We start from the raw sequence: 25,278 nt of genomic DNA, 5'->3' as shown, positions 1-25,278 counted from the left end.
CCCCTCTCCCACACTCACTTCCACTGTCCCTTTTGCTTCATGCTCTCCCATACTCCTTGAAGTTTGCTGTCACTTTTATGGTCTCTGAATGTCCCTCTAACTCTGATTTAATTGCTTTCTTATCTAAGCAAACACTCCTTGAAACTTTGCTCCTATTTCTTCCTCTCCCCTTTTCTCTCTATCCCCCCCCCCCAAAGGCAAACCAGATCATAAAAACAATAGCATCCCTAATGTGAGAGAGAGGGGGGGGGGAAGAGAAGGAGAAGGAGGAGGAGGAGGAAAAGAAGAAGAAGAAGAAGAAGAAGAAGAAGAAGAAGAAGAAGAAGAAGAAGAAGAAGAAGAAGAAGAAGAAAGATAATTAATGCAATGTAGATAAGGTGAAAAAAAATTACGTAAATGCTGGTGTGGACTGAGGCCAGCAGTTCATCTGTCTGTGTTAATAGGTTCCAGCCATAGTACGCCAGGCACAGAACCGCTGCTTGCTTGCCACTGCGTTTAGCAAGCACATGAGCTTAAAAACAAACTTTGACAATGGAGATCTCTCTGTCCTTTCAGGAATGGAAAACATTATGTACTTCAAAGCACATGAAGCCTGACTTGAAAATATAGTCTGTGATTGTGCTGCTGGGGCTATCGGGTGCGCCTTTAAGTCGCACAGGCACACGGATGATTTGTGTGTAAACAGTGCGGCAGCAGCCGAAAGCTAGTGAGAACAAACAGCGCCAGCAACTTTGATAAGCCCATTCATAAGGAAGGCGCGTCTGTCTTTTAAGTTCCTTGGAATAACTGGGATATGATTCCTCATTTTAATCAGGGTTTTCTTCCTGGACTAAACTGCAAAACCAGAGTACTTGAGTAGCACATTCCGCTTGCACAGAGCGGCGTTTGTTCATTTTGAGTGTTTTTGGACAGGAAATTGATCTACAGGGTAACATTCACACACGAATAAGAAACAGTATGGGACGGTGGCTTGTTAGGACAAGTGACTCTGTTTTGGACATTACGGACAAGAAACCTTGGAGGAAGAACAGCGTTAAAGATCAAAAGCATGACAAGTCCTGATGAAAACACCCCCAGATGATGAACCCACGGGCGAAAAGGAGCGTCTACCGTGAGTATCCTTGTTGGAATCAAGCATCTTGTTTGATTTTAAAGACAATTTGGGCATGCTGAGTAGATCTCTGAGCGAGTGTTCAATGCAGGGTCTTCGTTTACAGACTAGTGTATAATTAAACTCGTTGGGTGATTCCAGCAGAGGATTCGATGCTGGGACACCTTCCATGATTCTGTAATACTGGAAGAAACTGCAGGTTGATTTAGGAGAGCCTTGTACAGTAGGCATGTCACCCGGAGCTTTATCGTGCAATGTGTTATCCCGGCAATGCGTAATCCATCAATGTATATCTATAAGTTACACTGACTCACATGCTGATAGTTTATTACTTTGATTTCATGTGGCTAGTCCTGTAATCAAAACATGAATGTATAAAGATTCATGCAATGCTCTCAGGATTTAGAGAGGATCTGAACTTTTTTCTAAGTAAATGTTAAGTTTACATATCTTATCTTCCTGTGTGGAAGAGACATTTAGAATCTGGGACTGGGCAAGGACAAAGTGTCACTGCATAGAGTAGACTTCTTTGGAACTGACACCTGGAGTCCTTTTATGATTCCCAAGTTTATGTCCACAATGTTCAACAAGTCTTCCTGAGACTAAGACTTCCCGTGTCTCAATGGACTGATGTGCTCTTATAAATACGGGCCAAGCCTATCAAAATGAGCTCTGGGCAGATATTAAATCCAGTCCGACTCTTAGAGTCTATCACAAAGTACATAGAGTTAGATGCAGTAGAAAGCTTCCAATGCTGAATGAAGTCTGCTGCTGAGTGAACAGGAAGAGCTGTCTCGATTCGTTCTGTTAATTCATCTATAAGTGTGATTGAGTTGTATGTTCCAGAGTATTATATAATAAGGGAATCACATTGTATTGCCTGTAAGGGGTTCCTTTAAAAGTCAAATTTTGAGTTCATTACCACTTTGGTTATTCTTCTCTTGACTTATCATTTCTTTGGAATTTCTTTGAATTTCTTTTGGGGCATCTTCTGGGAGCAGCCCAATCTGGAGCATAGCACAGTTTCCAGTCAGTATGTAAGGTCCTGATGCCTGCCTCTGTGCTGGAAGTAGTTAGCATGTTGGGACCTCCCTTTGCTGAGTCTGAACAGACAGCTGAGATGCTGGCTGTGTCCTCCATCGGAGTGAGCATCTTTCAGGTGTATGGGGAGTGAAAAGCAATGGAGAGACGAATGGATATAAAGGTCCTTGGAGGGACAAGAGACAGTGGAGGCGAGCGGGAGCCTCAGCTCTGCACTTACCACCTTCACAATGCCAGGCAGCTCCCTTCAAGCTCTCTGGTTCCCCCTCTGGCATACTTGGCATTCCCTACCACAAGCAGGAAAGAAGAGTGATGTACATGTGTTCGACGTGGTGGTGATGGGGTCCTTGGAGTAGGATCTGACACCAGCCATAACTAAGCCACAGTCACCAGTCAGTAAGGTAAAATGCTTTGGGGTAATTACATGTAGCATTGGGGCAAGCTTAAATTATAACATGGGTAAGTAACATCATATATATATATATATATATATATATATATATATATATATATATATATATATATACATATATAAATGGCTAGGCTTAAATGATCCCTTCCACGGGTCAGTCAACTTAGGCGTGGATTTCACAGGCTCTGTTACCAGGTAGAAATGCTAACTAGGGTAAGGCGGTCCGTAGCAATAACCTGGCAGATCTTTTAGGAATCAGTACTTTTTTCAGGCTAGAGTCATCTGGAATTGTTATACAGACTTCTGGGACCTCAATCAAGAAATGATGCAACATTTGACAAGTTCTAACACTGCTTCCTGTCTGTGAGGTAAAAGGGAGAGAGCATTAGGCTGTTACAGGAGAGGAGAGCAGGGGAGGGGGCAGTAGAATGACCCTGGTTCTGAAGATTTTCACCTGGGAGTTAGGAACTTGAGTTCAAAGCCCGTCTTGGTCAGTGAGAGCCAATCTCATTTACACTAAACAAAATGACAACAGAACTAGGGGTTGTCTGTCACTGGAGAAAGTGGGTGTAATGCAGCACTCTGGCATCAGGAGATGCCTCTGGAAGAAGTCTAGCATTGAGGGATAACTCTGGAAGCACTCTCACATGAAGGAATGCTGATAGGAGTAGTCTAACATCAAGTAATAATTATGTATAGCAGGTGATAACTTAATGATTCTGCAGCATGTTTTGATTTTTCCATGTAGCAGTATGGTGTCAGAAGATGCATAGACAGAACAGCACAATGTCTGTAGAGGGGTGAGTGTGTACCCCTGGGGGTTGTGGGTGTAAAAGAAGTAAAGTTAGGTATTTTTGAGTCAAGGTAACCAGGAGTTAGAATTCCAGACCCACCACTTGTAAATGCTAAAGTTTTGGAAAAATTGCCTAAATGATATTTCTAGCTTCTTATATGTAAATGAGTTAATAAATCTTCCCTCTTATACTTGTAATGGTTAAATCAGATCACTATGTTTGTTGTCTGCCATATAGCAAGTGTGTGATAGGACGTTTAAGTTACATGGGTTTCAGGAAACTTTAACATTTGAGGTTTGCTGTGATGGTACTGAATACTAGCTAAAGATGCAAGCCGATAGATCTCTGTTCTCTGAGTACTGGTCAGCTGCCACACAAACGATGTCAAGCGAAGCTTAAAGTACAAGAAAAGAACAAGGAGCAGCCAAGTGTGGTGGTTCAAGCCTCTCATTTCAGCTCTTGAGGGGCTGAGGTAGTAAAATCATCTTTGGTTCCGAAACAGCTCAGACCACAGAATAGGACATTTCCTCAAAAACCAAGCAAATCCAACAAAATGAATAAGAAGGTGAATTAAAGCAATGAAGGGGTTTTTCCCTCTGTTTTCAAGGTGAGAGTCAAAATCCATTTGTTGATGGCCCTTGATGCTTGTAAGGACTTGCAGATACTCAGTTGCCTGTTGATAGTTAATTTTTCCTTTCCATGTTTGTATGTAGCCAGTCTACTCATCTCAGAAAACCCACTGTAGCAGATATTCTCAGCAGAAGTGACCTTCTGCAAACTCAAGGGCTAAAAATGTCTTCTATTTCATCTTTCCACAGTGCCTGCAAAAAGCAAAGATTTCTGTGGGTAATGTATTTTGATGATTTAATTTATCATGTCTACTCGTTCCAAGCACACGTGCAAAGCACTTGGGCAGGACCGGAATTCTTGTACAGCCACTTAGATTCCACATCCCAGATAGGAAATAACCCAGTGGTTAGAATGTTCAGTCAGGAACATTGCTGGCATTTAGGCATAGCCATTAAAATATGGTCTTGCATCTGTGTAGTGTCATTTTCGTTCCCATAAACCTCTGCGTTTCTGAGCTTGTTCTTTTCTCATCCCCATTGTGGAATTGGGGGCTATACCTCATCTCCTGCATGGGGTATATAAACGCATGGGCTATATAAATGCAGACGTGAAGCTGAAGGCTGGGTAGGAAGCAGTGAAACTTGGCACATGGTGGGATTTGTTTAATGACTTTGTGATCATCTTTGGTTTGTTCTCAGGAGTATCTCTCTCATTCAACTCCTGCTCTCACGCATTATTAGGAGTCTTGAACACTAATTAACTAACTTTCTGGTACACCATTCACCAGGCCCACCATTATCAGACAAGAAAAAAAAATGATACATTGTAACTGGTTTCAGCTATGGCTGAGTGTCTGAACTCTTTGTCTTCTTTACACAAGGAGGTTGAGAGTTTCTGTGTCTGTTCATTTGTTTCTTGTTTTACAATTCCTGTCCTGAGTAGCCTCCAAGTAAAACAGCTGCCATCTTCGTTACTATTGCCTGCTTGCAAGCCTACACAGCCATCAGGCTTGTTGACTGACTGCTGAGGGAGTAGAAAGGTCCAGTGCTCCTCCCAGCCATTTGTATGCAAGTCTGCCCATTGCATTTGAGATCTCAGGAAATGCTGGAGGATGTAGCCTGGGGAGGTTGAGCCTACACAGCCATGGAGATGCTACCATCCATGGGAAGTGAAGACTCGCCTTGGGGGCATCTATGGTTCCTCTAGGCAACCCCTCTTCTGTGCTCTGTAGGTAAGCCCAGAGAGCTCATTGGTTCCTGAGGTCTAACCTGGGTAGTATTGGATTTTGATTTGTTGGTGGTACCTTATGAGGAGAGAGTGTGATTTTAAACTTGTAACGTGTTGACGTTGTATCAGTCACACTATCTATGCTATTATCTCTGTATGCATGTGTGTGAGAGAGACTTGTGTTGTACAGATGCCCCATGATAGCCTAGGGTTTCTTTCCTCCGTTGATATCCATCCCAATCTTTCTTTAGACACTGGCCTGGAACTCACCAAGTAGGTGAGGCTGGTTAGTCATCAAGACAGGGATCTGCCTGTCTCTACCTCTCTGGCACTTGGATTAAAACATATACAACCACCCCGGGAATTTAAAAAGTTCATATTAGTTTTAACTGTGTGTGTGTCTTTGTGTTTGTTTGTGTGTGTTTGTGTGTGTGTATGAGAGAGGGGAGGATGGATGGATGAAGAGAGAGAGGGAGAGAGAAAGAGAATAAGAGAGAGACTCAGGTGGATAAAAGGCCACTCACATCAGAATAGCTAAAAGACAAAGTAGCTCCACTTCTAAGAACAAACATTTACAAGGGAGTAACGCTGCCCGAATATCTTTTTTTTTTTCTGGAAATTCCTATTCAAACCTTTGCATAATAAAAAATAACCTGGATTTCTGTGGTTTTTTTATTGGTGGTTTTGAGAGTTCTTACAAAGTTGAAAATATAAGTAAGCCCCCCAGATGTACAGATAGTTTTCTTGGTTGCCTTAAGCTCTTAATTGACTATCATAGAGAAAAACAATTATAGTTTTGGTGAAGTACAGTTGATATGTGTTTTCTCATTGTGGGGCATGTTGTTAGTGTATTATGCAAATTCTTTTTCTAATCCAAAGTTATGAAAATTTTCTTTAGTGTTCTTAGAATATTTGTAATTGTAATTTTATAGTTTACACCTATAGTTCACACATCCATGCATAGGTCCATGAACTACTTTGAGTTAGTTTTTGTGGTAGAGGTGAAGTGTGGATAAAAGTTTTACACACACACACACACACACACACACACACACACACATGCACATATAAGTATGTATACACACTCACACACATGCATACACCCACACCCACACACATGTATACCACACAACTGACATACATGCATACACCCACACATACACCCCAACATACATACATACATACACACACACACACACACACACACACACACACACACACACACAAGCACACACACACAAGTTGCCATTCTTCTGAGAGCTTTCTCCAGCCCATTGTGCCCTGCTCACTGTGTATGATTTCTGTAATACCATATTCTCTTGCAGCTTTAGACTTAGTTCTGAAATCATGCAATGTGAGTCCTCTAAACTATTCTTCTTCTCAATTAGTTTTCAAATTATTTGCCATTCCATGCTTTTCTTTTGTGTGTGCATGTGTGTGTGTGTGTCATGTGTATACATGCATGGGAACTATCATCTATTGCCCCTATACCTTGGGCACTGAGACAGGGTCTCTCAATCAAACCCATAGCATGCTGGCATGGCTAGCCTTGCTAAGACAACTTGCGGTGGGGGATATTGGCTCCAGCATAGAAGGCTGGGGTTGTAGACAGGCTGTTAGACCTGAGCATCTGGGATCCTCCCTTTATCCTCCCTCATGCTTCTGCTGTAAATGGTTTCATCACTGAGTCATCCCTACAGCCATTTTCTATGAAGTTTTAGAATTGATTTGTCTTATTTACACACATCCTGTGGGGCTACTGGCTGGGGTAAAGGTTAGAGTCACATCAGTTTTGGGAGAAGTGACATTTGAGCAATGTTAAGCCTTCTTCTTCACATGGTTAACTCTTCCATCATCAGCATTTTATGGCTTCCTCTTTCTGCACACTTAATTTGTTAGATTTGCACCTGAACATGCAACTTTTCAGGACTGTCGTAAATGGTTCTTGTGATGGTTATTCCTGGTTGTCAACTTGACTACATCTGGAATGAACTACAATCCAGAAATGGAGGGCATGCCTGTGATTCTTCAGATTTTGAGGCTGGAAAACAGGCTTCTAATCCAGATCTTGACATGGAAATTTTGAGACATAGTAGCCATGAAAAGCTTAGGCCCAGACAAGGTAGTACATGCCTTTTATCCCAGGAGACTGAGGCAAGCAGACCTCTGATTTCAAGGCCACTCTGGGACAGAGCAAGTTCCAAATTCAGATTAAAGGTTCCACACCTTTAATCTGGGCCATAATATCTGTTAGAGGCCTACATAAGGACATTGGAAGAAGGAAGACTCACTCTTCTTTGCCTGCTTGCACTTACTTGCAGCATGTCTGTTGAAACCCACTTCTTCAGGATTCCAGCTTATACAGAAGACTAGATGAAACATCCAGCCTCATGGGACTGAGCAACTACTAGATTCTTGGACTTCCCATTCACAGCTGCCCATTGTTGGGTTAGTTGGACTGCTGACTGTAAGTCATCACAATAAATTCCCTTAATATTGAGACATTCTATGAACTCTGATTCTAGAGAACCTTGACCAATACAGTTCTCTAAAGTGTCCATCTTCAATATTTATTGCCAACACGTAAATATGTTGGGTTGATTTTGATTCACTGGCTGACACGGCCCTGGTGAGCAGCTCTATTCTTAACCCCTAACAGCTTTTAAGATGTGATTTACGTTATTCTTAACATAGAACTTCACTGTGACTTTTGTCTTCCTTCCCAGAGTCTGGCTGCCATGTCTTTAGTTACCTTACTGCACTGGTGAGGGGCTTCACTACAGTGTTGAATAGGAGCATGGTGAATCAATATTTTTGCCTCGTTTCTGATCTTAGTAGTTAGAGCTCTAGCTTTTATCCTTAAACGTGAAGTTAGTTAGAGGTTTACATAGACATACTTTATAGGAATAAAACACATCCTAGTCTACCCGAGTTTGCTAAGAGATTTATTATGACTGATCTTATTTTTTCCCAATATCACTCATGACTATGCGATTTATTTTCTTTCCTATGGTTTATTACTACAGTCAAGTATATCACCTGAGTTTTGAATCTTTAACAAGCCCTGTGTTCAGTATTAGCTTCATATGGCTATGAAGCATTTTGATGTTTTATATGTTGATGGGTAAAAGTTAGCTGAGGTTTATATATATATGGGCATGAGAGAGATTGGTGTGAAGTTTTCTTTGCTTATGCTGCCTTTTCGTTGAATGGTGTCAGGCAATTAATGACTTCTAAAATATCTCACAAATCTTTCTTATGAGAGTTTCAGACCATACTAATGACAGCTGCATGTTTAATTTAAATTAATAGAGAGAAGCCAATCATTAGCAATGGAAAATCCTGTCCCATCAAAAGGGTAGATATCTTGAAAATGCATAATTAATTCAAATGGAACATATTACTGATAAAATTCAATGCACTTGCCTCAAATAAGCAGATCGGTTAGCATTCTCATTCAAACACGAAAGGAGTTGAGAAACGACATCTATCCAGCAACATTGCCCATTCTTGCCTCCTAGTTTATAGAAAAAGAGACCTACCTATAAGTATTTCTATAAATTGATAAGGCCACGTCCATTTGGCATATCCCTCTCCACCCTGCATAGGGCCGTAAGGAATTGAGAGAGACAGAGAAGTTTATCTCTGTGCTAATCACTGTCTACTGCAACAAAAGCTTCTCTGATGATGGTTGATAGATGCAGTGATCTCTGGGTAAAATCAGAAGTCATTGGGGGTCAGTGTAACACTCTGTTCATTTAGTAGATGTAGGATAGTAGTAAGTTCTCAGATGGTGGACTTTGTCACCACAGATTCCTGGACCCAGTACCAGTTTCTGGTATGATTTTCAACTTGTGAAACAGGCCTTAAATACAAGTGGAAAGTGGTCAGTTACCCCAATGGTAAAAGTATGTGGTGTTTGGTATAGACAATTAAGAATGAAGTATCTGAAATGAGCATACAGGAAGAAGAAAAGCATTACATCCTAAGACTAATGAATTCCCACTCAGCTTTTGGGAATCCCCAGAGGTCCTCTTTATGGCACAGGAGACCTCACCTCTAGGTAATATTTTCCTGTCTTCTGTTCTTTATGGTTCCAATATTGTTGATATTTATAGGAAGATGCATGGGCTGCCCTGAGCCTGCACTTGTACTTTTTCTTTTTAATGGTAGCTCATCGTTAGTGTCTTCCTGTCCGGGAAAAGCCAGGGACACTCCTGGATGTGCATAGCAGTCTGTGGGAGAGTTAACCATTCCAAGTGTGCTTTGGTGTATGTGTGGGGAGCTGAGTGGCATGGGCTAGAATTCTAATATTTGGGTTTATGTCACAGGATGAGGCTTTTGGGTGATCTCCAGCTTGATTTCTTCATGTTTTATGACTTAAGTAAATGGTGACTTTAGCAATAGGGTCAAATTCTGAAGGGTATCCAAGAACATTGGTAATAGTTTGTAATGTTTGGGGGCTCTATAGGACCTCACTGACCAACAACTGCAAAAGAGGTAACCCATGTGTGGCCCTGGGCTTTTTATTAGTGTATAATGTCTAGTAGGGGTATTGTTGCCTTTACAGAATAACTCCATTTAAACGCTTTTAATATATACATATGCATATCTTTTAGGACACTTCCAGAGTAATATATTTTTATATAAACTTTTGAAATGCCTTTAGTGTTAGAATATCCCTCCCAATATTCCTTCCTCTACTCTGTCCTGCTATGGGATATCTCTTTAAAGATGCTTTGTGCTGTGAACCCTGCTAATAATATTTGAGGCAAAACCTAGTGACTAATTTTTCAAGCTTAGATACATGATTAGGAATGAAGGGTAAACTCTGACTACCAAAACATTTAGAGTATTTTCTCGAGTGGTTTGTAAATTGGCTGAGTCCTGGGGATAACTCTTGTTTCCCTATAGGTCTGTGAACTACCTCAGAAGCCAGCTTCCAAAGAAGGGTGCCCAGAATATTTTCAGGATTAATGTTTTTAAGACCTAGGGGCTCCTCACTGTGGTATTTGGAGAACAGCCCTCTTTGAGTCTTTGGGAGTGTGAAGTCTAGAAAGTTTCCTTTCTTCTTTGTGCTCAAATCCCACACACTCTGTCTCACTAAAAATGGAGAATGCAAATGTGATGTTTGAGAGCAAGCACCTCAGGGCCTCCTTCTGTAAACACCCTGCTCTGACTAATTCAGTCTTCTGTAGTGATCAGCACTTTTTGAGTATCTCCAGTGAAACATTTTTTTCTGTTTGTTTTGTTTTTGTTTTTCGAGACAGAGTTTCTCTGTGTAGTTCTGGCTGTTCTGGAACTTACTCTGTAGACCAGGCTGGCCTCGAACTGAGAAATCCACCTGCTTCTGCCTCCCAAATGCTGGGATTAAAGGCATGCGCCACCACTGCCTGGCTTTTTTACTTTTTGTTTTAACATTTTTTTTTTTTTATTTTCAGTGATCCAACATCTTGAAAGAAGCATATATTGGGAAATGATGTTGGATATTATATTATTAAGAATTTTTATATGTTTTTAAAATTTGTTATCTGCTGTGACATTTTTGGTCACTAAGTCCTCCCATGTTGTTGTGTCTTGCCTTTTATGTCAGCTCTCTTCAAGTCTGCTTGGCAATTCCTGAGCATCTCATGGGACAAGAGAAATAAATGCTGTCTTCTTGGCATTCAGGGATTATAGGGCTTACTGACATGGTCCCAGACCATGGATAAAGCTGGATATCTTTGAAGGACATTGATAATCAACTACTATCTTGTGCAGCAGGACACGGGATATTTGTCAGAATCCCGTCACCTTGCTGAGTGCACTGGAGAAAGTTGCAGTCAGAAGCACCCCCTACTCTGCTAACCCACCTGGAGGCTGTGGGGGTAGCCAGGCCTGACATGACCCAGGGTTGAATGGTTCAACATCCCTTCCCAAGGACATAGGAACATCTGATAACTCTTTTCTCCTTAATTTTTCTCTCTTCTTACCAATGCCACCTTTGTCTTTTCTGAAATGGAAAAGACAGGATTCCAAAGTTCATACACTGGCCCTCAGACTGAGAGTTTGTGGAAGAACCTGGGATTCTGAGACTTGTAACAGCCAGTGGCTGACTTCTGTCTTCTCATTTCCTCTCTGGGGGCTGTGAGTCTAGAGTGACTTTGTTAGTGGGGGAGGGTCATGTGAAAGGGGAAGAATTACTAGGAATGAAAGGAGACCAGCAAAGCTATGCAGTGCCCAAGTACAAACAGGATGGCTAATAATACATAGGGTTCTGCAGTCTATGGATTTGAAGACTGAAGGCAGAGGCCCTAAAATGGGAGCTTTGGGTTTCAAAGGAGCTATTACTCATGTGAGGCATTGTTGTTAATCACTTCCCTCAAATCTATCCTTAATTTTAGCAACCTTCTCTGAGGCTTAGTAGTTTTTTTTTGTTTTTTGTTTTGTTTTTTTTGTTTGTTTGTTTGTTTTTTTGTTCTTTTGTTTTTTTCTCTCCCACTTCATGATCAGAGAGGAAAGAATTTCTTCTTGGAACTCCACAAGCTCTCTGGACACTAGCCAGCTTGCTCCTGCAGATGCCTCCCTCCCTGCCCACCTCTTTTGATAAAGCAGACCCTGCTCTATTACCCAAATCCAGGAAGCTGAGCATGCCAGTCCAGTGAACCTTCAATGAATCGCTTCTAAAATCTGTCCCCTGGCTATAAATATGTCAACCTCAGTATTTTTATAGTTTGAGTGGAGTTCTGTTGCAGCAGTTAGACAATAGGAAGACGTAAGAGCATTTATGTCGAGTAAAAGGCATTCATGGTTAATGGCTGCGTGCCCTAGTTAGCAAGCCTGGCCATGCCATGCACAGAACTGGCATTTTAAAACTATGGCAACTCACATGCATCAACCAGAGGGTATCTTTTAATAAGCAACAAATTCTTAAATTAGATTTGATGTCTTTTCACCAAAATCAGATATGATACTTACTAGACTATTGCAAATCTAAAAAAAAAAAAAAAAAAAGATTTATTTGATAGCAAAACATTTAACTTTCTAGGTGAAGCAAAACAAAAGTAGAAATGAGATGGCTTAGTGACAGGCTGATTCTGACGTGATGGTGGCTGCCATCTTGGTTATTGCCTCCCTACTTAATGCTGTGCTTGTCATGGATTTTGTGTCTTCCCACTACTGTACTTGGTTGCTTGGGATATTTTTGTCACTAGGACCCTCAGGGTTTGGGGGGTTTCCTTCTCCGTCTCCTCTTGGATGGAACATTTATTTTGCTTCTGGAAGAGAAGTGGCATGAATACACCCAGGCAGGTATTGAAACTCCGGTGGGCCAAGTACTTTGTCAGGAACAGACTTGCTGTGACACCTGGGAGCTCACTGGAAGCCCTGAGCATCACACTGGGACTCCCACATTCTCTGGACAGGCTTGTGTGGTTCAGTGAGGACCTTGAGACTTGGCATAGAGAGAAGGCATTCTGAGAGCCCAGGCCAGTCTTGGAGTGTTGGCAACATGAAGCCCAGCGTCCCAGGAGCCCCATCCACTCACACAGTGGATAACAGGCTTCTCTTCCCAGCATTTCAAGCCTGCACAGGCCCACACAATCTCCTAGATTACAGCCCTGCTTTCGCGCAGAAAGGCTTGCACTAGCCCGTGCTCTCAAGGCACTGTGCTTGAAGATGCCGCGCCGCGCCATACTCCCTCTCTAAGCTGCGCCTTATTCTTCCTATGAATAGTCAAAATCCCTCCTGAACTGAAGGGCCCCTCCTTCATGAGAGACTGTAGGCTTGCATTTCTGCTAACTGCGAGATACTTAAATGCCAGAGTCCGTCAGAGAGCGAGGAAAAGCCTCAGTACTCGGTTAATTTTTTTTTTTTTTTTCATAATTTTTGAGACTAGTCTTTTTAAAAAATATGTTTCAGGGACACATTAAAAACACAAGTCAGAGGCTAAGATGTAGCTCAGTTGGTAGAGTGCTCACTTAGCATGATCAGCGTTCAAGCTCCTGCACCTCCTAAACAGGGTCTTGGCGCGCATGTGCAAGCGCAGTGCTTAGGCGGTGCAGACAGAAGACCAGGTGTTCGAGGCCATCCTTATTTACATAGAGAATTCGAGACCCAGCTGGGCTGCATACGCCCTAGCTTAAAACCAGCCAAACAAATGAATGGTACCCACATCAACTATTGTCTTTTCGTGTATCCTCACCCTCCAAATTAGATCATACAGATTAAAACTTGTGTGCATTTTTCTTTTTGCTCAAATATATGCATGACTTTTTTTTTTTTTTAAAAAAAACTGGAGCAGAATCAACATACATGTATCACATGCAGCTTGTGTGTTTGATCGATGCAGTGTCCTGGATATACATTTGCTGAGAGGCAAATCGTCTGGTGTGCTACAATTTCAGGTTTACCTAAGCCCTGGAGCAGAATAATGGTGCGATTTTGATAAGGCTATTCCATCTCTTAGTTTTATCATTTGCTAAATGAGGATAATAACTGTTTGAACCTCGTGGTGTGGTGGGAGAAGCTGAATAAGTGACTACACACAGCTCTTGGCGCATTCATAGCAATGAGGGTCATTATGGTTACTTCAAAGTCCAGAAGGTGCACACACGTGTTTCTTCACATGTGGGAATTCGATGATGCTTCTCCCTCCTTTGCTCCTAACTCCCTCTCTTCCTTCATCTTTATTTCCTCTTTTATTAAAAAAAAAAAAAAAAGACTTTGTTATTTTTATTTTATGGGTATGAGTGTTCTGCCTGCATGTATGTATGTAGACATGCATATACAGTGCCCACAGAGGCCAGAGAAGGCTGTTGGATGAAATTTCTAGAGTTGGAGTTACAGATGCATGTGTGCCACATGAGAAGGCCTTGGAGAGCAAGCCAGTGAGCGGCATTCCTCTGTGGCCTCTGCATCAGCTCCTGCCTCCAGGTTCCTGTTCTGACTGCCTTTGATGAGGGACTATAATGTGTTAGTGTAAGCCAAACTTTCCTCCCCAAGTTGCTTTGGGCATAGTGTTTCATCACAACAATAGAAACCCCAGGTAAGACCTAGGTGATCACTGTCACCACCAACCTTCCTCCATCTCCATACTGTCTCTGTTCTTCCACTCCCTAAACAACCCCTGCTCAACAAATACTTCTTTTATCTTCACAACTATTCATTTTGTTTTGAGACATTGTCTTAGTCAGGGTTTCTATTCCTGCACAAAACATCATGACCAAGAAGCAAGTTGGGGAGGAAAGAGTTTATTCAGCTTACACTTCCACATTGCTGTTCATCACCAAAGGAAGTCAGGACTGGAACTCACACAGGGCAGGAAGCAGGAGCTGATGCAGAGGCCATGGAGGGATGTTACTTACTGGCTTGCTTTCTTATAGAACCCAGGACTACCACCCCAGGGATGGCACCACCCGAAATGGGCTCTCCCACTCTTGATCACTAATTGAGAAAAATGCCTTACAGCTGGATCGCATGGAGGCATTTCCTCAAGGAAGGCTCCTTTCTCTGTGATAACTTCAGCTTGTGTCAAATTGACACATAAAACCAGCCAGTACAGATATACTCAGTTTAAGCAGGAGAGTGTGTGGCCATAGGTTGAGAGCTATCTATTGGAGCCTGTGCACTCAGCAGTGCATATACAACTGGAAGACAGTGATAACCCCTCTCCTAGAATCCACCAACAGCCAATGTTTCAGGGGTAAGTGGAGGTGCCCTTCCATCTTCCAATTGTTGACGGAGCTGATCTTGTGGGAGACTTCTGCAGGGAACCAGAGTTGCTGTGAGCTGATCACTGAGTGAAGACATGGAGTCTTGAGAATGGCGTTTTATAGTTCTTCATCCTGTCTTTGGCTCTTACTTGTTTTTATCATTGCTCCTAGCACTGTCATCTGTAAACCCCAAGTCAGCAGAGACGTTTTGGGGGTTCCCTTTGTGTATACATCTTTGCTGGCACACTTGGACGCACATCTATTCTCAAGTTTTCCTACATGTCCAGGAGAAGGGTTGTGGGTTCTGAATGTTTGTGTTTCTTCCTCATAATACATGTTGCCAGATTGTTCTCTAAAACAGCCCCAATTTCAATGTATATTTCTACTGGTAATTCCCAAGATAAATTCTCATATGTCCCCAGGCTGTGGTCACTGTCAGTCACTGCTTTTTTTTTTTTTTTTTTTTTTTTTTTTTCCAGTCTGATGGATCTGAAAGTCATGCTGTGTTTTTGTTACTTCAACTTCTGCTTCCTGTTAGTAAATTTGGAAAATAACTATGCATATGCGTTGGCCGTTTGGTTTTTCCTGCCTATGAACTGGTCTATTTATATTTGTTACTCATCACTCTGTTAAGTTGTCAGTTTCTTGTTAATTTGTAAGGTTCTCTTCCTGTAATTATAGCTTCTAAATCTTGAGCTGTCATCCACATTGCAAACATGTCTTCAGAATTTACCATTTGTTTAATATCTCTATTTATACTAGCTTCTGCTACACAACAGTTATTTATTATCAGCTTGAGTCTTCCCCAGACATCCCAGTCAATACCAATAGTATCTTACAGTTATCACTTTAACCCATCTTTCTGTTTTTGCTTGAGTTTGTTTTTTGTTGTTGTGTTGTTGCTGTTGTTTTGTATCTGACAGAGATAAGTTAAGTATTCTAACTCAGGATAGATACCCAGTCCAGAGCTGGTGTTGTTAAATGGATCATCTTCCTCCCTCCCTCCCTCCCTTGCTCCCTCTGTCCCTTTCTCCCTCTCTTCTCTTCTTTTCTCCCTCTCTCTCTCCCTTCCTTTCTCCTCCCTTCTTCCTTCCCTCCTTCCCTCCCTCTCTCCTTCCCTCCCTCCCTCCCTCCCTCCTTCTGTCCCTCCCTTCCTTCTTCCTTTCACTTTCCAATTGAATTGCACTCTGGTGACACATCAGATTCTCACATTGTGTCATCTCTTCTGCAATTCTCCCCATGCCCCACTGATACACTTTTATGGAGTTATATGCATCCTTGTATTTCAGTAGCCTTGTGGAATGTCTCAGTATTTGGTTTGAATTAATTATCCTCTTCGTTTTGTTTCAGGCTATTCGAAGATGTTTTCATTTCATACCAACTTGTAAAATCACATAAATTCAGAATGTATTATATAATTATAATGTGCTATAGTCGCTTTAATGCATTGCTAAGGCTATCATTACACACAATAAAGCAGTAGGAGCATTCTCTCAGGAATGGCCTCACACACATGCACGCATTTATGAATGAATATAGGTGTAAATTAAAGAGATTGTTTTATATTAATTTATCCTATTGATGTCTTTTTTTTTTTTTACAAGACTCACAGATTTCTTTTTATCCTGTGCCTTTCTTATTTTAGTTTGCATTGTCATTTAAAAGAGATATTTTCTCCTTTTCCTTCTTGGTAGGTTACCAGCAAAAAGAGAACTCCCGGACTCTAGTGGCTGCAGTTGTATTTAGAATCTACCATATAATTTTCATAAGTAGCAGTGGTTGCCCTCTTTTAAAGCTCCTTGGATTTTTTCACTCAAGCAGTTGCATCTCTTCGTCTCTAGTACTGATACAAAATCTTTGATTTACTCATCCCCATAGGCTTCCAAATGAAAACAGAATAAGTATTAACCATAAATACAAATAGCAGCTATGAAACACTTCCCAACTCTCGGAAGCCACTGATGTGATTTCTTTTTGTGTGAGTTCCCCTTTTTTATAATGTCACATGGTTGGGATCTTATGTATATGTGTTTTGGTATAGTGCCTCTCATCTAACAGGATGGATTTATGACCCAGCCAAGCTGCGGATGGCCACCCGAGTGCAGTAGTCTGTAAAGTGTACCACCAACTGTTTGTTCTTTGTCTTTTGAATGACTTCCTTGTTGTTTTGGGTTTTGAGTGGTGATAAATAGAGCTTCTGGAAACATTGATTCACACATGTCTGCAAGAAGCTAGCGTTTTCATTTTAATTAGTTCTTTGAGAATTTTGTACAGTGTATTTTGATTATGGTCTCTATTTTCTTTCCCAACTCTTCCCAGACCCGTGTTCCCGTCCCTTTTTTCTTAATATTCTATCCTTCCCCTCACACCAAGGCATATTTATGATGTCTGAATATGGTATGGTCTTCCAGTGGAGAGCGGTTGACATATCAGGGGTTACAGTCTTGGAGAAAGTAACTGTTCCTTCTCCCACAGCTAGCAGTTACCAATAACCCCTTGAGTAGGAGTGGAACTTTACGTGTAACTTAGCTCCCCTGTCCATGCTGGCATTTGGTCTGGCTTGGACGTGACTAGGTCCTATGCATGCTGTGGCAGCCACTATGAACTCATATAAGCAGCTGCCCTGTGTGTCTAGAAGACACTGGTTTCTTGTGCTCCTCTGCCACCTCTGGCTCTTACACCCTTTCCATGCCGCCTTCTGCAACAATCCATGAAGCTTTGGAGGTGAGAGTGCAATGTATTGTCCCATTTAGGGATGAATATTTTGAAGTCCATTATTCTCCGGACTTTGACCTGTTGTAGGTGTCTGTGTTGGTCAGCATCTACTGCAAACAGAAACTTTTCTGATGAAGATCGAAAGGTGCCTTACTCTGTAGGTATAATAGCCATTAGGGGTTTGTTTAATGCTATGTCCATTCAGCAGAATAATAGTAGTAGATCCTCCCCTAGTGTCTACAATCTGTTTAGACATAGTTTATTTACCCAGTAATGGTGCCCAGAATGGGTTTTATCCTATGGATCAAGACTTAAGTCTAATCAGGAACTGGTCATTCCTATGACATTCGTGCCACCAGTGCACCAGTGGTCATATCTTGCCAGGGCAGTCTTTACTGTAACTCACAGGTAGGATTGATGACAGCAGTTGCCATCATTAGTGCCAGCCAGTAGGGACGAAGATTCTAGGTAAGGCACAACTTTATTTTGCCATGTTCTATAAGAGGTGGTTTTTAAAAAATTCTTAAACAAACAAACAAACAAACAAACAAAACCCCCCAAATTCTGTTGCTGAATTTTCCTGAGAGTGTTGGTGTATTTTGGAATGCTGCCCTTATGGAGGTCAGAGAATAACTTCTAGGGGTCACTCTTTCCTGCTACCTCGAGGTAGAGTCTTCTCTCCCCCTCCCCCATGCCCCCAAGAACAGAGTATTCCACCTAACCGATCCATCACTTTCCAGTGCTGGGATTGCAGATGCTTGCCAGTGCTTCTGCAGATGCTTGCTGGCTTTTTGTGGGCTCTAAGAATTAAACTCACGTCCACGTTGTCAGGCTTGCTGAGTATCCACCGAGCCACCTCACCAGCCCAAGTACTTGAGGCTTTCAGCTCACTGGTATAGGTACTTAGAGGTGAGCTTGCTGGATACCTACAGTAAGTATATGTGTAAGTTTCCTTTTAAAGCCGTACTATTGTCCGCTATGGCTGGATGTTTAGCATTCCACCTGCTCTGTGTCCTCCCTGGCTTTTGGTCTGAGGGCTTTGCTCGGTCTCCAGCAGCTCCTATGCATTGTGGACACTTAACATTTGTTAGCTATGTGTCGGGTAAGCACTTCCTCTCCTCCACCCATCGTCTATGCGTTATTTTAGCAGTATTGCTTAATAAGCTTAAGGTTTTAATCTTCATGAATTCCAATTTATCTACTTTTTAGAGTTAGTATTCTGTGTATTGTGCAAAAAATATGTCTACTTCAATTTGGGGATGGTATTCTTCAATTTTTTTTTTTTTTTTTAACTACAAAATGTATCATTTTAGCTTTTAAGTTTTAAGTCTGTTTTCAACTTCAAGTTGAGTTTGGGTGGTTAGGTTTGTGTTCATATGGATACCCCAACCCTGAAACATTGGTTGAAAAGGTGCCCTCCCTCACTTCCCTCACTGAGATGTTTTTATTGACTGGTCAGTCATCTATGTATATGTAGGACACACACACACATACACACACACACATGCACACCAACACAAAGAGTTGGACCTCCTCTTCTGCTCCATTGATCTAGTTTCCACTTTGCATCAGTCTTTCAACTCTGACCTTTTCTCTTTCAAGGTTGTCCTTAGCTATTTAAGAACTAGCTCGCCTGTCTCTTCAAAATGTCAGCATAGATTTTGAACTTTATTGTCACTGCTAAAGATCAGCTTGGGGAGTGTTGTATCCTAATAGGACTGACTCTTGTAATGCTTGAACGCTCTACAAGTCTCTGCTTATCAAGTCTTTATCTCTGCTCCAAGTATCCAATACACAAAGTTTGCAAGCATCTTTGTTGCATCTTTATTCGGCTTTCCCTCTTAGCACGTAGTGTTTGATATGACTGGGTGTAGCACCACTTCCTTAATCTCACTTGCTAATCATTTGTTGCTAATGTATAAGACCTAACCAGGCCTTGAGTCCTTACAGTGTATCCTGTAGCCTTCGTAAAGGCATATCTTTGCTCTAATATTTATTTAGAGACACCTCGGGATCTTCTGAAGGACTGTCTGGAATATAGAGCTGGCTTGCACCGTCTCATCCTTAATTCCTTGTATACTGGTTCTCTTGTCTTTCCCAGGACTTGGGTTCCATATTATATTAACAAGAACAGATATCCTGACTTAAGGTGGACAGAGTGGGGCTTGAGAGATATAGCTCAGCAGGAAAGACTTTTCTTAGAGGGCAGGAGGTCCTGAGTTTCAATGCCCGGGACCAGTAGGCAAAGGTGAAATGGTTAATGCTCTCAATTTCAGCATCATTGATGCTGTTAGCCACAGGGTTCTGATGTTTATTGTTTTAATGTTTGTTAGCTAGCTTTCATCATATCTACAAGGCCACTGGGAGATCTTCCCTTTAATTATGAATGAACATAGAGTTTTATTAAATGAATCTTCTGTCTCCTGAAATAATCCCATGCTTTGCATTTGTCCTTTATGATTTTAATATGGCCTGCATTCTGATTGATTTTCAAATGTGAAGCACATTTCATGGTTTGGAGATCTTTTTTATATGTTTATGCTTTTGAATTACTGCTTTAAGAGATTCATATGTTGAAGGTCATGTAACACGTTTGTAATGTGTTTTCTTTCTTCCTTGTCCCTCCCTCATTCTCTCTTTCCGTCCTCCCCCTCTCCTGCCCATTCTTTTCCCTCTGTCTCCCCTCCCTCCTTTTTCCCTTCTTTCCTTCCTTCCTTTTTGCTTTTTTGCTATATCACTACCAGGTTTCCAGATTAGATTGACAACCCCACTCTGTGTGTGTATATGTGTGTGTGTGTGTGTGTGTGTGTGTGTGTATGAGTGTCTGTGTGTTTATCTGAACGTGTGAGTATGTGGTTGTTTATGTATCTGAGTGTGTCTCTATGTGTGTCTCTATGTGAGTGTGTATGTGGATCTGAGTGTGTGTGTGAGTGTGTCTGTGTGTGTCTGTATGTGTGGGTATCTGAGTGTGTGTGAGTGTTTCTATGTATGTGTAAATATGTCTATGTGTGTAAGTGTGTGACTATGTGTCTGTGTATGTGTGTATCTGTGTGTATGTGAGTATGTGTGTGTGTATTTGAGTATGTGTGTGTGAGTATCTCTCTGTGTATCTGAGTATATGTGAATGTGTGTAAGTATATGTGTAAGTGTGTGTGTATCTGAGTGTGTATGTGTCTCTGTGTGTCTGTGTGCGTGAATGTATTTGTGAGTGTATGTGTGTCTGTGTGCGTGAGTGTATGTGTGAGTGTATGTGTGTCTGTGTGTGTGTCTGAGTATGTGTTTGTGTGTGTCTGTGTGTGTATCTGCATGTGTGAATGTCTGATTGTGTGTGTGTGAATGTGTGTGTCAGTGTGTGTTTCTGTATGTGTATCTGAGTGTGTGTGAGTGTGTGTGAATGTCTGAGTGTGTGTTCGTGTGTCTGTGTGTATCTGTGTGTGACTGTGTGAATGTCTTAGTGTGTGTGTCTCTGTGTGTGTTTATCTGAGCATGTGTGCGTGAATGTCTGTGTGTGTCTGTGTGTGTGTGTACGTGCATATATAGGCAATAGGTCACATCCTATCACATGTCTGTATCAATTATTCCCCACCTTATTTTTTAGAGACCTAGTCTCTCATTAATCCAGGAGTTTATTGAATCATTTAGTCTGGCTGGCCAGTAAGCCCCAGGGTTATCTGTGTCTCTGCCTCCTGGTGCTGGGATTATAGGCAGTTGCTGGCATACCTGGCTTTGTGTTTATTTGGTGAGCTGAACTCAGGTCCTCATCCTTGTGGCAAACCCCTTACTGACTGAGACATCACCCTGACCTTAGATGAAAACAGTTTTCTTTTTCATCATTTTCTCTTATTTATATGTTTGCTGGACTCTGTCAACTTCTTACTATCTGAGCTTAAGGTGTTCTGCATAAGGGAAAGTTAGGAACCTGAACATTACCTGTGGAACGGCTAGTGTTAATATACTAACACAGTGGATGTAGTGATGTGGTTGTTATGAAGGTACACTATTTCGTGCTAGTTTTAAAATTTTATGTCATTCAGGGAATTTTTCTGTTTCATCTAAGCCACTAAATTATTGACATAAAAATATGCCCTTGTTATATTTTTGCTACTTGTAGAATCTGAAGTGCTCTCTATTTCTGATAATGGCCACATGTTTTCTTTTTCTTTTGTCTGTCTGTCTGTCTGTATGTATGTTTTACCTGTCAAGGTGCTAGAAGGTAACTGTGTGCTCAGGGATATAGATTCTTCTTTCTTCTTTTACAATGTGAGGAGGAGGCTCCCAGCTCTACAGTCTCCTTATACTTCCCTCAACACAGTGTACTCCATCTGCTCGTCTCCTCGGATCTTTCGAGAAGCCGTGTTTTCCTGTCGTGACATTACAGATCCACTGACCACGCTCAGGGTATCTAAGTGTGTTGGACTTTCCTAGACTCCTTCTCACTCAGTTCCTTGCCCTGGGGTTGACAGTGCTGTCTTCTGAGCTTATGGGCGGGCCCCTGGAATTGGAGGTTCCTACTCTCACTCTGGTCTACCCCACTTGCCTTGCCTGCTGCACCAAACTCTCCAGTCCCTCAGGATGAATGGTCACAGTAACAGCACGACATGGGTACAAGTGGCAGTGTCAAGGAGCTAACCCGTGCTATGACAGGGTTCAAGTTTATGCTTTATACTTTACAATGTTGCAGATAAGCTCTGGACTCATTTAATCTATTATGTCTCATCTGTCTCCAGTAATTTGTAAAAAGACAGAAAACAAATCAATTGGCTTGAACCCCAATACATGGGACCCTAGACTCAAAGCAATGGTTGCTGGCAACAGTTACTAGCCCAAAAGTAGGACCATCTGCAGCCATCTCCCCTCGTGACCCTCTTTAAAAGCATCACAGAAAATGCTTAGAAACGGCTTATTCCAAACACATCTGCTTCCTCTCCCTCTTCTTTCTCTCCTCTTCACGATGATTATTATGGAAATGATATCTGGTGATGCTTTATCAATATGTTATGATCATTTCACCAGCCGCAGAGAAGCTTCTCGGATCTTTTGTTGTTGCCATGGGAACAATTATGCTTTCAAAGGAAGAGAATAAGACTTCAGTTTGGGTAGAAATTGGGTTGGGCAGATAATGTTGATGAAATAAAGAGATGCTGGATATTTATGCCTAAAGGAGAATGGGCCATAAAGCAGCCATTAGGAGTTTTGTTTCACCACTGTCTACGGGGACACGACATCTCATCTGGACTCATTTGTGTCAGCTGCTAACACATTGAAGCCAACAAGAGTGTCATTTTGTGCCTTGATTTGGTATCTAAGCTTTTTCATTCACATCAGATTCCTTACTCACCTGATTCTAACCCAAAGATACTCGTGTTTAACAAGTTAATGTCTGACCAGGTGGAAGCCCCTCCAGCAAATACAGGCAGTTGCATCTTTTGGATGCCCATCATGGGAGCCGCTGGGCGACTCGGCAGTTCTATGAGTTTTCACTTGGCCGACTGCGCTGTTGTCCAGGGAGAGGGTTCTACAGAGCTGCTTTGCCGTGCCTACAAGGTGCTGCGCTTCGCTACTCAGTGCTGCAAGGATGTGACCAAATCCCCAGAAAAGTAACGCGGAAGGAGAAAAAGCACGCCTTGCCTCAAGGTTTCAGACCACTGTTGCTTTGGCCCAACACTTTGGGCCGGTGGTAGCATCAGGCTGTTTAGGTGGGAGGTCTGTTCACCTCATGGTTGCTTGGAGAAGGGCGAGGAGAGCAAGGGCAGAGAGGGAAGATGAGAGAGAGAGAGAGAGAGAGAGAGAGAGAGAGAGAGAGAGAGAGAGAGAGAGAGAGAGAGAGAGAGATTGATTTACCAGCCCGCCCAGGGCAAATACTCTGTCAGCTACTGTCAGCTACAATATCATTTTATCTGAGCTTCCACTAGAAGGTGCCACCTACATTTGGGGTGGGTCTTCCCACATAAATTGAGGCAATGGAGACATTTCCTCAGTGGATGTTCACTGTTCAGATGACTCTAAGCTGAGGTAAGTTGTTGTTTAAAGCCAACCATCAAGGATTACTTGATGAGATAACTGATAAGCTGATTTAATTAATTGACTAATCAATTAACATGGATTGTCATAAAGTGAAAAATTGAACCTTGAAAGAAGAGGACTATGAATAAACACAATTTTATGGAAAGATACAAAAATCAGGCAATAATTTGGAATCCAAATTAGTCATTCTGATGTTTGTTAGTTGATATCTGGGTAAGGGGTGTGTGTGTAGTGTACATATTTACATGCATGCTTCTCATGAATTGACTAGAATTTCTGTTTATGTTTGTGGTGTGTGTACTTGTTCCCATGTGGGGCACAATTCACATTTGTGTGTGTATATGGAAAGATGTGTGCATGTTCCTAACATTCCTTATCTCTGCCTTCCTCATACTGGGGTGACAGGTGGGCTGCCATGCTCACCCAGCTTTGGGTCCTGGGATCTGAACTCCAGTCCTCACGGCTACAACCACACATTTCACTACTGAATCATCACCCCACCATCAAGAATTTCTTTCTAAAAGTGACATTAAATTCAAATTTGGAATTGGGTAAATATGGAGGTAATAACATTTTCCTATCAGCAAAACAACCTTACTGGTCTTATACAAAACCCTGTGCTGAACTGGATGAATTATCTGTCTGGGCCTCAGGTCCCTGTATGGGATGAGGAAGGCTTGGGATCCCTTTTCAGAATGCTCCAATTTTCTGTTGCAGCCTAAGCTTCAAAGACAGTAGTCTTGCTGTCGTTTATTAGGAAGTGGCCTTGAGAACCACAGGAGATACAGACTTTCAAAGTACACGAGTGGCTGTAATGTCTACTAAACGAGTATTAAAACAGCCCACATTATACATTTTTTAAAATCTTCCTCAGTTTGGTCCACTGCACCTGAAAGTTCTGTCCTTGGACCTTTCTGAGCACCCTCATTTTTTTGATCTTATATAGTTTGGCCCTGAATTAGAAAGAAAAGAAAAAAAAAAAAAAAAACCAACCCAGAACTTTGTCCTTGGTAGGTATTCAAAGTGATTGGTGTGTTCGCAAATGTTCTGCAGGGCTCTTACCTAGAAACAAGAATTTCTATTCTGTTGCCCTGATTTCCCCCTGCTGTTGAATGCATGCTTCTGTCAGAGTGCTAGTGTGTACACTCTGTGGATCCGTCTCCTGATGGACAGCCACTTGGTAGCAATTACTCCGTTGAAGGACTTGTTTCTAACAAAACACAGACATTTATTATGCTGTAAACGCAACTCCAGAATGTACCCCCCTGGAATTCTACAGCGCTCTGTGAAATGGAAGTACAGATTCAATAATCAAGCAGTCGTGGGAGAAGTCTTGCCCAGCAAGAACTGATTACAATAGAAGAGTAATTTATAAATATTAAGCTAGCCTCCTATTTGTCAATCCAGGTCACAGCTATAAACTGGTGCCTGATAGAGCATTCCTCTGCAGTGACTATGAATGTCTGTCAACTAATGCTTATGGTATAGGGGATGTAGTCTGAGGAGTCAAGGCATGAACAAACATGTATTAGGGCTGGAGAGATGGCTCACTCAGCAGTAAGAGCGCTTGCTACTCTTCCAGAGGAACTAAATTCAGTTCCAAGCACTCACAAAACACTTCTGAACTGTCTTCTGCAACTCCAGTTCCAGGAGGTCAGGTGCCCTCTTCTGGGCCCATGGGTACCAGGTGCA

At 41.9% G+C, this 25,278-nt stretch overlaps 1 protein-coding gene across 1 annotated transcript in view; it reads left to right on the top strand.

Annotated features, from left to right (window-relative positions):
* Nucleotides 1-707: 707 nt before the first annotated feature.
* The window catches only part of Kcnk2 (potassium two pore domain channel subfamily K member 2), a 183,824-nt gene continuing 159,253 nt past the window's right edge, over nt 708-25,278 (top strand). Inside the window, exon 1 of the mRNA XM_034513391.2 lies at nt 708-1,111. Within this exon, the coding sequence (XP_034369282.1) occupies nt 1,078-1,111 (34 nt within the window). The 5' untranslated portion in view covers nt 708-1,077. The remainder of the gene's footprint in view (nt 1,112-25,278) is intronic.

The sequence above is a fragment of the Arvicanthis niloticus genome, chromosome 10 (assembly GCF_011762505.2).
Source record: "Arvicanthis niloticus isolate mArvNil1 chromosome 10, mArvNil1.pat.X, whole genome shotgun sequence".
Classification (NCBI taxonomy): Eukaryota; Metazoa; Chordata; class Mammalia; order Rodentia; family Muridae; genus Arvicanthis; species Arvicanthis niloticus.
The sequence above is the reverse complement of the archived record's forward strand: the minus strand, read 5'-3'. Positions and strand labels throughout refer to the sequence as shown.